This window comes from Thalassophryne amazonica, chromosome 1, assembly GCF_902500255.1.
Source record: "Thalassophryne amazonica chromosome 1, fThaAma1.1, whole genome shotgun sequence".
NCBI classification, from domain to species: Eukaryota; Metazoa; Chordata; class Actinopteri; order Batrachoidiformes; family Batrachoididae; genus Thalassophryne; species Thalassophryne amazonica.
In genome coordinates this window covers 123454470-123472361 of record NC_047103.1, presented here as the reverse complement: position 1 = coordinate 123472361, position 17892 = coordinate 123454470, and the positions used below count along the sequence as shown (strand labels likewise).

At 43.4% G+C, this 17892-nt stretch overlaps 2 protein-coding genes across 2 annotated transcripts in view; both read left to right on the top strand.

Moving 5' to 3' along the window:
- The window catches only part of LOC117513790 (semaphorin-5B-like), a 145128-nt gene that overhangs the window by 74997 nt on the left and 52239 nt on the right, over positions 1-17892 (top strand).
- Positions 2756-7007, top strand: LOC117513798 (semaphorin-5B-like). Its single transcript, XM_034174029.1, has 4 exons — positions 2756-3139; positions 3322-3529; positions 5591-5707; positions 6884-7007. Exons 1-4 carry the CDS (start codon positions 3010-3012, stop codon positions 6885-6887), a joined length of 459 nt encoding a protein of 152 aa, XP_034029920.1. The 5' UTR covers positions 2756-3009; the 3' UTR covers positions 6888-7007.

Here is a 17892-nt window from a genome sequence, read left to right as displayed (position 1 = left end):
GTCAAATCTCACAATATTATGCAGGGGTTCAAACAAGACTGCGGTTCCCTGTAGACCCCTTTGGGTCAGGGTTATTGCCCTAAGTGGAGGAGTTGAAGTATCTTGAGGTCTTTTTCAATACTGGGGAAAGCTTGACCATGAGATCAATACATGGGGGCTGTGTCTGACATTTTATGGATGCTTTACTGGGCCATTCTGGTGAACAAAAGTGTTGAGCCAGAAGGCAAGACTCGTGAAAGAACAAGGTCATGGATACAAGCAGCACAAATGAGATTCCTCTGTTGGGTATTTGGGCTTACATTCCGGAAAAAGTTGAGAAGTGTGAATATCCACTCCTTTGCATCAAAAGGAGCCAGCTGAGGTGGTTTGGGCATCTGGTGGGGATGTGTCCTGGTCATTTCCCTAAGGAGGTATTGACTCTTGTAGGTATGTCTGAGCCCGGAGACACATTGGAGAGATTAGAGAGGACAGGGAAGTGTGGGAGGAGCTGCTTGGTCTACCACCACCGCGATCTCGGCATGAATAAGCGGCAGAAGATAAATGAATGAATGAACACCAGGCCACTGTAGCTCAGTGGCTATTTTCCCACAGCTTTTTTCTCTCGCCTTCGTGTCATGATAGGTGGAGGAGGACACGCTGAAGAGGCTTACTTGTTGCAGCCACTGGTCAATCAGTGCTTTTGTCCAAGCAAGCCACACACCATGTCACCATGTTTCTAATCCTCTTGATGTTGCATCGGCGGAGTGAGGCAAAAAACACACTGAGTTCAGGGACATCGGTTTGTGGCTCTGCTTCAATTCTTCAAAACGCCCACAAGTGGCAACCAAATTCTGACATGTCTGGAGTCCATCCACCTGTCTGATTACCAGTTGGGAGGGGTTAATCACCTCTTGTTGCACCCAGTACACTCCACAACAAATGACGCATGACAAAGCTGAAATTCTGCCTAACTAAAATAAAAGAATTCAGCCCACATCCAGACTCACAGTGCACAGTGAATGCCCACTTTAACTCTCCCAGAGGTGGAAAACCCAGCTTCAGGAAGTTAATGTCCCATCATACAACCCCAATTCCAATGAAGATGGGATGTTGTGTGAAATGTAAATAAAAACAGAATACAATGATTTGCAAATCATCTTGGGGCAACTGTTGTTGTGATTTGGCGCTATATAAGAAAAAAGTTGATTGATTGATTGATCTTCAACCTATATTCAATTGAATACACCACAAAGACAAGATATTTAATGTTCAACTGATAAACTTTATTGTTTTTGTGCAAATTTACTCATTTTGGAATGGATGTCTGCAGCACATTTCAAAAAAACTGGGACGGGGTAACAAAAGAGTGGGAAAGTTGATGATTTCTCAAAGAACACCTGTTTGGAACATTCCACAGGTGAACAGGTTAATTGGAAACAGGTGAGTGTCATGATTGGGTATAAAAGGCGCATCCCCAAAAGTCTCAGCCGTTCACAAGCAAAGATGGGGCAAGGATCACCACTTTGTGAACAACTGCATGAAAAAAAGAGTCCAACAGTTTAAGAACAATGTTTCTCAATGTTCAATTGCAAGGAATTTAGGGATTCCATCATCTACAGTCCATAATATAATCAGAAGATTCAGATAATCTGGAGAACTTTCTACACGTAAGCGGAAAGGCCGAAAACCTTCGAACCCTCAGGCGGCACTGCATTAAAAACCGACATTGTTGTGTAAAGGTTCTTACAGCGTGGGCCCAGGAACACTTCAGAAAATGTGTTAGTGCCCATGTCATGGGCACTAACACACTAACACATCTGTGATGGCACCATCAATGCTGAAAGGTACATCCACGTTTTGGAGCAACACATGCTGCCATCCAAGCAACGTCTTTTTCAGGGACGTCCCTGCTTATTTCAACAAGACAATGCCAAGCCACATTCTGCACATGTTACAACAGCGTGGCTTTGTAGTAAAAGAGACTGCCTGCATTCCAGACCTGTCGCCCATCGAAAATGTGTGGCACATTATGAAGCGCAAAATACAGACTGTTGAACAACTGAAGTCGTACATCAACCAAGAATGGGAAAGAATTCCACCTCCAAAGCTTCAACAATTAGTGTCCTCAGTTCCCAAACGCTTATTGAGTGTTGTTAGAAGGAAAGGTGATGTAACACAGTGGTAAACATACCACCAACTTTTTTGAAATGTGTTGCAGGCATCCATTTCAAAATGAGCAAATGTTTACACAAAAACAATGAAGTTTATCAGTTTGAACATTCAATATCTTGTCTTTGTGGTGTATTAAATTGAATATAAGTTGAAGAGGATTTGCAAATCATTGTATTCTGTTTTTATTTACATTTTACACAACGTCCCAACTTCATTGGAATTAGGGTTGTAGATTGCTTCTGACTGTGCACCTAATAAAATTGATTTTGCTACTCAGCTCATCAACCTGCCTGAAGAGTGGAAGTCTGTAGAATCAGCTGGTTTCGTGGGTGGATGAAGGAAATATGGAGCAGGACGTTTACTCACTGAAGTAAGGGTTTTCCACCGCTGAGCTCACCAAATTAAAAACATCCAGTTTGCTGTTCCACAAAGGTTGCTGTAAAAATGAATCCATCATCTGTTTTAACAAATGAAAGATCTGGGTTCCCACCAGTAGATCGGAAAATGGATCTACGTATCAGGTACAGGAACAAGCTGTGTTATAGGCCATGGCTCAGGACTTGACTTGCAGTGCCAATATTTGACAGTAAATTGTTGTTTACATGTGGCCATTAACTGCTGAGTGACTTCCTGCAAGTCAAAAGTGAGAAAGCTCTGTTTGGAATTCCAGGTTGTGCTAGTTAGTGAGATTAGCCACTGGAGTGCTTTACTATCCAACAAAGTCTGCAATGACATGTTTTACATTTGCATTGTTAACATCAACATCTACGGAATTATCAGTGTGGTACACTGGAGGAGGGCGGGCCCAGCGGGAACCTGACAGAGCGCAGTCTACAGGATGCTCAGCGGCTCTTCCTGATGAATGATGTGGTCCAGCCAGTAACCATCAACCCCCTGCTGATCCAGGACAACCTACGATTGTCCAAGATGGTGGTGGACATCGTGCAGGGCCGTGACATGCTCTATCATGTCATGTACATCGGAACAGGTGAGAGGGAAAGGTTATAGTCAACTTTGGCCTTAAAATGTTATCAGTTTGTTGATTGGTTTGTGGGATTGTTTTGTTATTTTTAGTTAACGTCCGTTGGTGTTATGGTAAAAAAAAACCAAAAAGGTGTGAATTAAAGCACACAGTACAAACTACTTATTTTCTTTGTCTTCTTCACTCAGAATATGGCACCATCCTCAAGGCTCTCGCCACAACCAATAAAAGTCTTTATGGTTGTTACCTGGAGGAGCTTAGGATCCTCCCTGATGGGGCACGACGACCAATCAGGAGCATGCAAATCCTGCACAGTGATAGGTCTCTATTTGTGGGACTTGATGACAGATTGGTGAAGATTCCATTAGAGCGCTGCACTAGCTATTCAACAGAATGGTAAGATCTTATAAATCTCAAGACTCCAATGTCAGTTCTTGGATTCCCAAACAGAAAATGGGTCCAACATTCTATGTATTCACCCATACTACTTATATTTACCGACATGAACCAACGTAGGGGTTGCACTATTATTCATTCATTTTCTTTATTCACTGATTTCAATCAAGAGTGGGGATGGGGGGAGGAGGGCTGTCCTAGCAGTCATCGGACAAAAGGCATGGTCCACCCTGGACAGGATGTCAGTCAGACAAACTCAGTCACATACTGTCAAATTAATGTGTCCAGTTCACCTAAGCTGCATGTCTATGGAAGTGGGAGGATGTCAGCGCACCCGGAGGGAACCCATGTGACCATGTGGAGAGCATGCAAACCCAACACAGAAAGGACCAGGCGGGAAGCGATCCCAGGACCTTCTTGTTGTGTGGGAACCGTGCTAACCGCTAACCGCTAAGCCCACGTTTAATTATACTGCCTTATTTTGTCCAAATTTGGAGTCAGATGTACATCTATGCAGTGATCAGAAAGCAAGTGTTAACACATGTACAAACATAGTGGATATTCATTTCTGCAATTTAGGGGACACATTTTGCACAAACTAAGTAATAAATACATAAATTGTAACAACTGCGTCCTACTGAATTTACTTCTCTTGAAGTTGCACACAGCAGCTGCATAGAAAATCATACTGATGCTCAAAAGAGTTCATCATGATGGTCAGTTAACATCTGGTAACCAATGTCATCAGCCATAGAAGTTTTCCGCAGGAACGCAGATTTTTGCTTTTTTAAAATTTCCCTCCAAAATCAGATTTTTGTGTGTATCACGTGGATTTGTGGATTGCTTTGCGGCTCCACCACAAATGACTGCCTTCGCAGTCTTCATCAGCCAACACGGTCCACTTCAATAATGCGTTGTTGTGACCTCTTATGCGTCCAAAGCAGTATCAACACATTAACATTTAAATCAGTCCTGTGAACTGTGGATTAATTGCAAAGATTCCATAATTGTGATTTTGTCTCACAGTGACTTGATTTTAAGGTTGACAAAAAATCACGGTATGTTCGGAAGAAATGCAACAATTCTGCAGCAGATTTGTTTGTTCACGAGATTTTTCACAATAAAAGTATAACACTTTGGTCCTGGTCCGGTGCAAGCAGTTGGATGAGATTTTGATGCACCTAAAACATTTAAATCAGGCGTTTGGAGATACATTGGCTTTCTTAAAAAAGATGGGAAACTTGACAAGATGCAGGTCATTTGGAAAGAATGGCATAGCCACTGCTGCTCCCCCTAACTCGAATACTTCTGAGGCAGATTGTAAACCGATCTCCAGCAAAAGTGGTGAGAAAATATTTCAAATTACTTTTGTCAAGGCAGTACTCTGTCAATGAGTGACTCAATTTAAGTAACTCATTGAGAGTAATGATGTCTTACTGTTTACTGTTTGAGTTCTGACAGTGTGATTAAACAAGTTCCACATATGACGAAACCAATTCCTGTTCCTTAATGTTGAATCTGGTAAATTTGCTGCTTATAAGGAGTAAAACAAATCCTCTGCCTCTAGTAGAATCAGAAGAAGAATACCATAGTACCATACTGAATTGCAGCTTCTTATTTTCTATTTAAAGTTTTGGTATAATTTCTTTGCATCATGTTGAATTGCGTCGTATCACATTGTGAGGAATTGAATCACCATCAAATACATATCAAATCACATTGAACAGCGGCGAATTGTATCGTCAGTACTGCTATATATATCATATCACTGGTAGTGTATCGAGGTGTGTATCGAATCGTTGTCAGTGATGAGATTCACATGCCTACTGTGGAGCATGACTCCCTATATTGTCTAACAAAGCACAAGACATAGCATTTGAGTGTGCTGTAGTTGAAAGTTTTTAGTTAAAACCATTCAGTCAAACCATTCATGCTTACATGAAATTCATCTTACATGTGAAAATCGAGCAGTCAACTGTTTTGAATGTGGAGTGAATGAGAAATTAAGAAATGTTCTAGATTATTTTGGATGTGAGTGTACTGTCTGAACTCATGTTGTAGGCACTGCCTCGACGCACGGGACCCCTATTGTGGTTGGGATCTGAAAAAGAAACGCTGCACCACCATCGAACACAGTTCCAACATGAACCAGTGGACCCAAACATCACGCAGTGCCCAGTAGGATATACACACACACACACCTATCTTGGAGTATCAAATTTGATGGTTTAACTTTAAAGTTTGGGATTCTTAAAATGTGGTAATGAAGGTAAACTTGGAGATATTTCACGTTATCTTGTTTTGACACTAATGCTCCTAATGTCTGCCTCTTGAGGTTAAGGACTAAAGACACCATACATCCTTTTATTCCTATTGTTTGAAGTTACTGAGGTCAGGTTGAAGAGCTTATGTTGGTGTTGCATGTCGCTGTATTCACTATGGAACCATTGAGATTGGGTCCTGATGACAACCACCCAAGCAGAGAACTAGCACATCACTACCTCTCAAACTAACCCCATCTCTCCATCTCCATCTTTTGCATTCTGAGAAACCAGCATTTCTCAACATTGCACCTAGTGAGTCCAAATTTTCCACATTCTCCAGAATGTTGGTTTGTCAGAATGCAAAGGATGGAGAACCACACCTCTAGTGGAGCCAGGTGAAACATAGTCATTCCCTTGACCTCCTTCATCCACTGAGGTCCTCCATACTGTGGCATCTGCATGCTAGATGTGCAGAGAAATGCGCCTCATGGCCAAAATGTCATAGTAACATTCCCTTATAATGCAAATGATACTTCTTATCTAAGTCTCCTGAAGTAACTGTTTCTTTGAAACAAAGTCATGCCAGTGGTATCCAGTGGACATCCAATGGTGACTTTAGTGCACTGATTAGCGTCCAAGTGTCATAACCATGGCATACAACAGGAAGCACCAGGACGCTAAGTACTTGGCTAAGTACTCTTCTGCAAAGTTACTGGCACCACCTTTGTCAAACAACTTCATAACTCTGGGCTAAGATGTTCTCAGATATCCCTTGATCTCAAAGTCTGAGGAATGAGAGACATGTCACTGCCAGGTCATGTGAATGTCTCAACAAATTCTACGCTTTCACTGATACAGATAATTAGTTCTTATCATTATACCCTAAATGTTATGTTGATACTTTTATGATGAGTGGCTGTTGATGCGTTGTCATTTTTTCATATTTTTTTGTTTGTGTGATTGCTTGTTTTGGGTTTCCTGCACCGTAGGTGTACTTCTGACAACACTGTATGCTGAGGGACATGCTCAAAACTGAATGATTTATATGTGTTTGGTGTGACCTTTGATATCAAATCAAATTTTTCTGGAGGTGAGGAATATGACACAGGATGGTGGCTTTGGCCCTTGGACACCTTGGCAACCCTGTAACCATGGTGATGGTGAAGGCTCTATCAGCAGCTGTGTGTGTCGATCCCGCTCATGTGATGGACCCGTTGCTCAGTGTGGTGGAGTTGAATGTAGCGGTCCAACCATCCAGGTGGCAAACTGTTCCAGGTACATTCTCTTCCACAACATTCAAAATGTTGCTGCCAGAATTTTGACTAGAAGCAGAAAGTTTACCATATTGCACTAAATTTGGCCTCCCTTCATTGGCTTCCTGTCTCTGTGAGGTCCAATTTTAAGTTTCTGCTAATAACTTTTATCTCCCTGCAAAGATAAAACAGTCAGATTCCGTAGAAACATTTAAGTCCAGACTAAAGATGCTATATCTATTCTCCCTCTCGTACGGCTAGCATACCAGTGTAGTATGGAACTATGCTTCCTCTCCTTTTAATTTACATTATTAGCAACAGAACAGGTCTCTGTCTCACGACAACTAAATTCTGGGTCTGTTATAGTGAAGCACAGGTCTAGCTGCCAGTGACCACCTTAGCCGTATCTTTGCTTTCCTGTTGATTTACTGCTGGTGAATTACGCCTCAGGTGCAGTTATTTCTGGCCGACTAGTTCTGCTCTTTTTCTATCTGTCTGAGGCACTGACAACACTAATGATGGATCTTGGCCCTGCATACCAGGGTGCTGGACTGACCTCGGTATGCTATGCCTGTTGCACCACTGACTGGAGGTTGTGCCCTGCAGCCTACTGGTGCTAGACGTGGATGCCTATATATCAGAGACCCATCGGGATGGACTCTACTTTATTTTCAGTTAAGGAGTTTGTTTTTGTTGCTCTTCTGTTTTTTCTGTTTGTAAGGAAACTCTTGTACAATCTGTAAAAACCTTGTAATTGTTAGAATGGCCTAAGCAGTGGGTCACCCCTCTGGGTCTGGCCTGCCTGAGGTTTCTTCCTCATTATCACCAGAGGGAGTTTTTGCACTGTCACCTGTGTGCTTGCTCGGGGGATGAAAGGTTAGACCTTAAGGCGGGCTTACACTGTGCGAGTTTTGGCCCTTTTTCAGCCGATTTTTCATTTGTGCGAGAATTTTTTGGATTGCGCCGAGTTACAACTTAATCGTGCGTCCTGCATCGTGCAGTCTACATGGAGTAACGAGCTGCGTTTAACATCTCACGACCACCTCCCGATTGGGAATCGTATGGTCGGATGAAAATCAAACCTGCTTGATATTTTGGTCGGCCGTCGTGACTCATGAGGGTTCAGCGCTGTTGAAGCACTACAAGTGTCTACGCGCTGATTACCTCACGCAATGTCCATGAGCAAACACCGGAGAGAGCAAACAGTGATCTCATGTAAAGTTTTAGACTTAGACTTAGACAACTTTATTCATCCCACCAGGAGCAATTAGTTTCAGCAGCTTGCGTACTGGCACACAAAACACAATAACCACCCAGTACAGAAAAACACATAGAAAATAAGTATAATAAGTATAAAAGTTTTTTTTTTTTTTTTTTTGCGTTCCCTCGCAATAACCTAATAACATATTAAAGCTCATGCCTATCAACGTGCACAGTGAGTGGAATCAGGTGGGGGAGACTTGAACGTATATGCGCGCGCGCACACACACAGCAGACAACAGGATTTACGACAGATGAGGGAGTAAGTTGCTACACCTTGCACAGCTGTATGACTCCGTATGAAATATAGTTTATTTATACAACAGTGTAAGTAGCAACACCTGTTATGAATGTTTGTTTTCTTTTTTACCGTCCTCTCATGAATCATGTTGCTGTCTGCTGTGTGCGCGCGCGCATATGCGCTCAGTCTCCGCCCACTCATTGTGCGCGCTGATAGGCATGAAATATTTTTTTTTTTAAAGAAAAAAAGCTTCTGACGTGTGGTTTTTGAACGTACAATGTGAGCAGTCAGCTCGCATCAGAGCATCGGGCCGTACAGTGTGAGAACATGAATCGTGCGCTCTGAACTTTTAACCCCTGCGGTTTTGTTGCACAGTTTGAGCTGGAGCCAAGTACAACGATTGAAAATATTGTACAGTGTATGCCCAGCTTTAGTCATGTGAAGTGCCTTGAGGCAGCTTTGTTGTGATTTGGCGCTATACAAATCGAAATGAATTCAGTAAATTGGTATGATAATTTCAGTTCTGTTTTTTTCACTTAGTCTTCAGAAAAATAAAATTTACAGTTTAAAGATATATAACTTTGAATCTTTGGTGTTATGATAACTTTATCCAGGCAATATTCTTAAAAGAACTGTGGTAATACATTCACGATACTTCCAACTTATCAAACTGCATAAATTGTCAATAACATATAAATAAATATTGACCTTTACTTAAATACAGATAGAAAAAGATGGCGTTTGTTTCTGTTCGATTACGTGATGTTTCCAAGTTTGTCCTGAGGACAACCAAACTAGATTTATTCTTCAGGTCATGACGAATAGTGTGACCTACTCAGCCTCCCTGGTAAAGTCTACTCCAGGGTGCTGGAAAGGAGGGTTCGGCCAATAGTTGAACCTCTGATTGAAGAGGAACAACGCTCTTTACACTCACAAGGATCCTGGATGGTGTCTGAGAGTATGCCCACCCAGTCTACATGTGTTTTGTGGACTTGGAGAAGGCATATGATCAGGTACCCCAGGAGATACTGTGGGAGGTGCTGCGGGAGTATGGAGTGAGGGGGTCCCTTCTCAGGGCCATCCAAACTCTGTACTCACAAAACGAGAGCTGTTCGGGTGCTCGGCAGTAAGTCGGACTCGTTTCCGGTGGAGGTTGGCCTCCGCCAGGGCTGCGCCTTGTCACCAATCCTGTTTGTGATATTCATGGACAGGATGTCAAGGCATAGTCGGGGGAGGAGGGTTTCCGGTTTGGTGGGCAGATGATGTGGTCTTGTTGGCTTCATCGGCCGGTGACCTCCAAAACCACTTGCATTGACCAGACGGCGTCACCACCGAACGGTCCTCCGTCAGCCCTGCCTTCATTGCGCTTACGTCATCAGCCACGGTTCACTGATTATCACCTCGTTTCTGCTTCAAACTGAACTCCAGTCATCATCTATCTCAACGAAAGATATCTGAAGCTTTTGTACAACAATCCTGTCCACATAAATTCAGCGTTATTCCATAATAACAGACAGAGAAAGCGATCAAATTGTTAGCTGATGCACTCACTGCATGTCGGACATTTCAATGCATCACCGTTTAAAGCCTCGTTTATGCTTAAAACTGACTTTAGAATGATTTAAGAGGTTTTACCTTGTCATCTGACAGTTAATAATCCCATTAATCCATCTGATCACTTTGGGTGGAGAGACTCTGTGTTACTCGGGTTGCTGGACTACAGAATGACACATGCACAGTGGCGGACCAGTGTTTAGGATGGGGGGGGGGCCTTTCAGTCTGCGACACCTGGTGAGCTGATTCACTCTATTTAGACTGGAATCAAATGCTATTCCAGCAGAGTAAATTTGATTCAGCAAAGTTTCCTGTGTGGAAACTATAGGTGCTCCTCCAGCTCGTGGGTAACCATTTTTGGAGTTTGGCAGCAGGATGAGCACTTCAGACTCCATAAAAATACCTAGCAAATCTAAAACCTCTTAAAGAAAGATTCCTGTTTCAGCTCTGCGTGTGTGTAACTTTGCAACTGTCTTTCATTGTAAAGTAGCGCATACTATGAAGCAGTTGTGGGAAAGCTGTCTGGAGTCTCATCTCCAAGAACAAGGGTTTTAAGGGTTTTATTTTTGGAGGATGGCAGCTGGTATGGTGTTGACAGGTTGATCACACAGAACAACATTCATGGCTCCGTCACACATAACACAACTGAGGCCGAATGGCGCATGGAGGACAATTCGAATGCCACTCTTGAAATATCGGAGCTGCCTCGAACGCCTCATACAGCAGTAGCCACATCACTTCAGACACAGCACATGCACTCTACATTTGCATGTTGCTTGCACTAGAAACCCATTTGTACAGCAGGCAAGATGAGGTCGCATTGCCATCTGATCTTGCTCACATTTGCACGGCATGTCAAATGCAGGTCAGCCATATTGTGCCGCAGACGAGGGGCTGCATGAAATCATCAGCCATGTCGAACCCTGGCCGAATGATGTGATCAAGGCAGCCTTCCCACCAGCAGCCAAATGACGGCAAATGGTGTAAGAGTGCCCATTCGACCCATTCTTGACTGGAGTTGGCCGGAGTCCAGGTGGCACCCACGAACATCCAACACCACTCGCAGGACACGTAGAAAATGCAGAGCCATTCGCACAGCCAGCACAAAAGTAGAGAGCAGGCAACCACTTTCAAGCTGGCTGCCCTGCATTTTTTAAGTGCCCCGCGAGTGTGCTGTTTTCCCCCAAGGAACACAAATGGTATGCAAGTGTGTGTCTCCTCGAATGTGTCTTACCCCAGCTAGCTTCAAATGGTGCCCGAGTGTGCCGCTGCTCCCCCAGCAACACAAATGCTGCATGAGTGTGCAGTGTGCCCCCTCCCAACAACAGCAATGGCATGCAAGTGTGTCATCGCTCCCCCCACACCACGAGCTGACATTGTTGATGTGGCTGAGGTGGCAAAGGCTCGAACGGCGGCTAGAGTGCAGTGCCATTGCTGTCAGTGCAGCATGCACATTTGGACGGCTGTCGCGTAAATATGGAACAGCTGGCAGCTGTGGAACACTCATAATGGCATATCCAGCATGTCCCGTTGGAGGTTGAATCACCAGCCAGGAGCATGGCCACACCACCACACAGAGATAAAAATAAAAACCCTGCTGCTCCAACTGCATGTCCCAGCACCACCGCAACATCCGATTGGATAGGCACGTCACGTGACACGCGATTGCAACGTTCACACGATCTGTCATCATGTGACAGCCTGACTGACAGATCAGGTGCATCCTGGAGCCATGAGCCCATTCATGTGACTGCGTTGCTACTCTGGACAGCACGTCAGTGATGTGATGTCCATACTGACATGATCACATGCACTCACACCCATTACAGTTATGTGTTTGTCAGGGGTCCATGGTTGACATGTGATCACATCATGCGTTGGATGTCATTCAAAATCAAGCAGGGAGGGAACTGACCACGACCCACGGCCAGTGACTGCATTTCTGCAGCATGCGCCACACCACATCCCAGCCGCCACGTCTGCAATGCAAAGTTGAGGAACAGATATTGTCACGTGCTCCACATGTGTGTCACATGGTGGTGCACATCTGCAAGCAATGATGAAATAGAGAAAAAAACATACTCGATCAACTTTGGATTGCCCCCAACTAGTCTCAATGTGCACGCCGATGACCATTCAGTCACAGCTGCACCTGACCACTGTGTCATCACTTCTCACAGCTGCAGGACACATATTGTGCCATGAAGAACATCACCTCTCAACACGCCACCACAATACACATGTGTGGGCAGGCTCTCATGACATCGTAAAAATGACGAGGGGCGATTGAGATGTTTTGAGCCTGACTAATTAGAGCGTGGTTCTCTATCTTTTGTATTCTGAGAACCACCATTTCTCAACATTGCACCCAGTGAGTCCAAATTTCACACATTCTCAAGAATGCTGGTTTCTCAGAATGCAAAGGATGGAGAACCACGCCCTACTTTTTGGGCCAGGCTCAAACTTCCCAATCACCCCTCATACCCGCAGTGGGTCCCTTGGATGTACTATGCCATTACCTGGAGCTTGGGTTGAGACAAGAAATAAAGACTCCCTTTTGGAAGAGATGATATTGGAAGTTGATTATACAGTTGTATGATGGATGAGGTGGGGAGCCATATTTAGACTCTTACTGAATACTTCTTTTTACATCTAGATATACCATAGGCACCCCAGTAAAGTCAAGTCAGGGGGTTGCCAGCTGCTGGTGGCTTGAACTTACAGATCAAACATGACTGATTATGCAAATAGATTTGCAATGCGTTAAGTTAATGCAGTTAATAAGGTTAATAAGTGGACCATTCAATTAATGGCGTATGGAGTCAAAGCCAGGGATAACCAAAAACTAATGGATTCAAAGGAGGGTGTATTTTATGAAATTATAGATGCTCTTTGTGATAACCTCTCATAAGACTTTGAACTGGAACAGTCGGCGATCCAGTGCATTAGACTCCAGGTATTCACTTGAGCCAGATTTCAATCCATCACATCCTCATCTGTTCTGGAATCATTGGTTCCACCCAGCTTGAGGGACCAGAAGAGATAACCAGGGTGGCTAGAGTAATAGGATCAATGGTGGAGGACCTTGTAGTTGAGCGGCTCACCAGACATCCTTTGTCTATAGGTGAGCCTTGCCTTTTCACGGGTGCCCAACGATGTAATGGCACAAGGCCGCACAGTTTATGCAAAGGCCCATTTTCATCCCCGCTCCATCTACCCATTCCTCAGGTGACGGCAAGGATGGTCCGACCTACTTGGGTTACTCAGGAGATAACGTAGACACCGGAGCTTGGTGGGTTATGTGTCAGAAGATGGAGACGATTTATTTTGATGGCCAAACCCAACAGGTACAGCGTATCCGGCAAGTATTCACAGCCCTTCCCTTTTTCCACATTTTGTTAGATTGCAGCCTTATTCCAAAATGGATGAAAATCATTTTTTCCTCAATTTTACACACAATGTCCTATAATGACATTTGAAAAAAGTTTTTTTTTATTAAAAATAACTAAGAAATCACATGTACATAAGTATTTACAGCCTTTGCCATGAAGATCAAAATTGAGCTCAGTTGCATCCTGTTTCCACTGATCATCCTTGAGATGTTTCTACAGCTTAATTGGAGTTCACCTGGGGTAAATTCAATTGACTGGACATGATTTGGAAAGGCACACACCTGTCTATATATAAAGTTTCACAGTTGACAGTGCACGTCAGAGCACAAACCAAGCATAAAGTCAAAGGAATTGTCTGTAGATGAGAGGGGATTGTCTCGAGGCACAAACCTGGGGAAGGGTACAGAAACATTTCTACTGCTTTGAAGGTTGCAACGAGCACAATATGGCCTCCATCATCCGTAAATGGAAAAGTTCAGATCCACTAGGAATCTTCCTAGTGAACAGGGGGAAGCGCCTGAGTCAGGGATGTGACTAAGAACCTGACAGTCCCTCTATCAGGGCTCCAGCATTCCTCTGTGGAGAGAGGAGTACCTTCCAGAAGGACAGCCTCCTCTGCAGCAATTCACCAATCAGGCCTGTATCAGGTTTGACTGGCCAGACGGAAGCCACTCCTTAGTAAAAGGCACAATGCAGCCTTCCTGGAGTTTGCCAAAAGGCACCTGAAGGACTCTCAGACCATGAGAAACAAAATTATCTGGTCTAATGAGACAAAGATTGAACTTCTTGGCGTGAATGTCAGGCATCATGTTTGGAGGAAACCAGGCACCATCCCTACAGTGAAGCATGGTAGTGGCAGCATCATGCTGTGGAGATGTTTTTCAGTGACAGGAACTGGGAGACTAGTCAGGATTGAGGGAAAGATGAATGCAGAAATTTACAGAGCCATCCTGGATGAAAACCTGCTCCAGAGCACTCTTGACCTCAGACTGGGGCAACGTTTTATCTTTCATCAGGACAATAACCTTAAGCACACATCCAAGATATCAAAGGAGTGGCTTCAGGACAACTTTGCGAATGTCCTTGAGTGGCCCAGCCAAAGCCCAGACCTGAATGTGATTGAACATCTCTGGAGAGATCTGAAAATGGCTGTGCACCGACGCACCCCATCCAACCTGATGGAGCTTGAGAGGTGCTGCAAAGAGGAATGGACAAAATTGCAAAAGATAGGTGCACCAAGCTTGTGGCATCATATTCAAGAAGACTTGAGGCTGTAATTGCTGCCAAATGTGCATCAACAAAGTACTGAGCAAAGGGTGTGAATACTTATGTACATGAGATTTCTTAGTTTTTTATTTTTAATAAATTTGCTAAATTTTCAAAAAAAAAAAACCTGCTTTGTGTTATCATTATGGGGTCTTGTGAGTAGAATTTTGAGGGGAAAAACTAATTTTCTCCATTTTAGAATAAAGATGTAACATAACAAAATGTGGAAAAAGTGAAGAGCTGTGAATACTTTCCAGGTGCACTGTAAATGCAGCTTCGGGCAGCTCAAATAGTGACAGGTGATCTTTGATATGCGCTACCAGTTCATGAAGGAATGTGTTTTGGGGAGTGGCCAGAGTCCGAAACTGGATAGCATTGTCTCGGATCCTGCCAAAACCTTGGTGCAAAGTCAGCAGGCCCCTGACTACCTCCTCTTCCTGTAGGAGCACCATATTGAAAGATCCTCCTCATTGCCTCTGATTGTGCTGACTGGCAGCCACCGCATACTCCCGAGCACAGACCATGAGGTGTGTCATTGATGGTCACCTTAGAGGCATCTGTAGGGTATGGACTGGGCTGGAGGCTAAATGTCATGGCACAGAGGAACAAGAAGGACCTCCAGGTAGTTGGATTGCCATCATTTTACACAATGGGTGGTAATTGTGGCCCATTCCATACAGTGGGGAGAGACCCTCTGGGATTGCCCACTGAGTAGCCTATATGCTACTGCATGTTCTTGTGTAGCTACCAGGTGGTGTGTATGCTGGCCAGTCAGCAGTCTGAGCTGATTTGCTATATCTTCTCGTGAGTAAATGAATGATTTAGAAGAGAGAACTCCATCACCATGGCCTGAACGGCTATCAAGAAAAAACAAAAACAAAAAAACTATTACTCCCAAACTAAAAATAAAAAAGTGGACAAATGTTCAGAGTTGATCACAGGACAAACTCTGAGATTTTTTTTTCTCTTTCCAATTTTGGATGGTTTCCATTTATGTTTCCTTTTTTGTTCTGAGTAAAAACAAACAAAAATTTCTAGGTGGGATAAAACAGTCAGAGGTATATTATTAAATGCACCAGAAGTAATATTTTCTTATTTATCCAGTCTTTATGGACACCTTTAAAAAAACTTTCCTGAATTAAGTGGATTCAGATCATATGAGCATTAACAGTTGTTAGTTAGTGTGCACTTCAAGTATTCCCTAAGAAAAGATTATATGAGTGGGGTCATTTTGTATGAATTTTGTAAGTCAGTACCATGTCTTTTCTGCTGTGATGGTGTTGTCCATCAGGAATGGTGGCTGGACTCCCTGGTCCACTTGGAGCCAGTGCAGCAGCAGTTGTGGTATTGGATTTGAAGTGAGGGATCGATCCTGCAACAATCCTTCACCTCGGCACAGTGGTCGAGTCTGTGTTGGCCACGATCGAGAGACAAGGTGAGGACGAAATGTGCCTACGCCATTTCAGAAGGGTAGAATTTTTGTGTGAGATCAGATAAGCAAGAATTTACTCATGGGGTGAAAGTGCACTTGTGATCAGCTCTGCTTTGCAGTAAAAGTGTGAACACTGTCACCTCTCTTTTTAGGATGTGTAACAAGAAGATGCCATGTCCTCTGCCAGTATTATGGACAGTGTGGGGTCCCTGGGCTAAATGCAGTGCTGAATGTGGAGGTGGGGTCCAATCCAGGACGCGGACCTGTGAGAATGGCAACAGTTGTCCTGGATGTGCCATGGTACTCTAGTGCATATATCAAGGATTCATTAGTTTACAGCTTTAATCCACTCAGAAAGTGGGCACAAACAACAAACAAACAAAACCCCACACTTTGTTTCATAATCCTTGAATGAGTGAATCTGAATTGTGCAAAACTTTTCTTTCACTGTCTGAAATGCTTAAAAAACAAAAACCCTGTTACAGAAATGCAGCAAAAATGCTTCTTCTCAGTCTAACAGCTGTGAACACTCAAGCTATTGACTTCATATAATTTGTTAAATTTGATGTTGAGATTATATAAATTTGCAAATACACTTGCTGCATGTATTTCCTTGCAGACAGACAGAACTCACAAGACCTGCTTCTCTACAGGACTTGCCATTGACAATAATGTGTGTCAGAGTGGTGCGCTAGGTCTGCCGGCTTTAGATTTAGGTGATACATGCACCGAAGCAAGTGAAGTGTACAAGGGAATCAAAGGTATGATACAGACCCAGAGATTGAATCAGTGATAAAACTTTCCTATGATTGCTGAGGTGGGCTACAGTTAAGATCAGTGAAGGCAGAGAGTTGATAGTGGTGAGTGGTTTCCCATCCAGGCATTGCTCGTGGCACATAGGTTAGTAAGAGTGGTGATCACAGAACCAGGAGACTGTTAATGCTGTCAAGGCTGAACAGAGTTGAAATGAAGACCGAGTTGTGGGTGTGGTAGGATAGATCATTGAAAAGGAGACAAGCAGTGAAGCAGGAAGGTACAGACAGAGTGTTTAGGGAATTTTGGAAGGTGGAAGACTGAGGGGCGGGACTGTGAGTGTGGCTGTAGGACTGACTGGCTGTTGGTGAGGGAGGAGGACACACACTGACAATACAGAAACAAGACAGACAGATAATAGAGCACAGGAGACACTAAGGCCCAATCTCAATTCTCTTTTGTACCCCTTCCCCTTCCCCTTGGCCCTACGCCTACCCCTTTAAAACAAGGGGTAAGGTAAAGGGGTATGCCTTTAGCCCTATGAATTGAGACACCACTCCGCCTTTTGGGTGGGGGGGGGGGGGGGGGGGACTGCCAGGCTCAAACTGCTGTCTTCACTGTTTGTCAACATGGCAACCAAAGCACAACTTGCTCTTTTTAGCCTGTTTGCTCTTTTTATTTTCTCGCCTTTCTGCATAAATGCAAAGAAATAGAAGAAGTTGCAGATTTCTTCAACACATCGCAATCACGTCAGAGAATTTTGTGGTATTAATAATTAATTTAATTAATTCATAATTTATAATAATAATAATAATAATAATTAATAGTATTAATAATTAAGTAATTAGTAATTAATCAATGTTACTAATACAAATAATAATTAATCATTAATAATAGTAATAATTAATATTGTTAATTGATTAATCATTAATTGACTGATTGGTCATT

Bases quoted from the DNA above. Each gene is read 5' to 3' on its own strand.
- LOC117513798 (XM_034174029.1), top strand. From the start codon at position 3,010: ATGAATGATGTGGTCCAGCCAGTAACCATCAACCCCCTGCTGATCCAG. The intron at 3,140-3,321 runs GTGAGAGGGAAA...TTCTTCACTCAG, and splicing joins TGTCATGTACATCGGAACAG to AATATGGCACCATCCTCAAG. The intron at 3,530-5,590 runs GTAAGATCTTAT...CTCATGTTGTAG, and splicing joins ACTAGCTATTCAACAGAATG to GCACTGCCTCGACGCACGGG.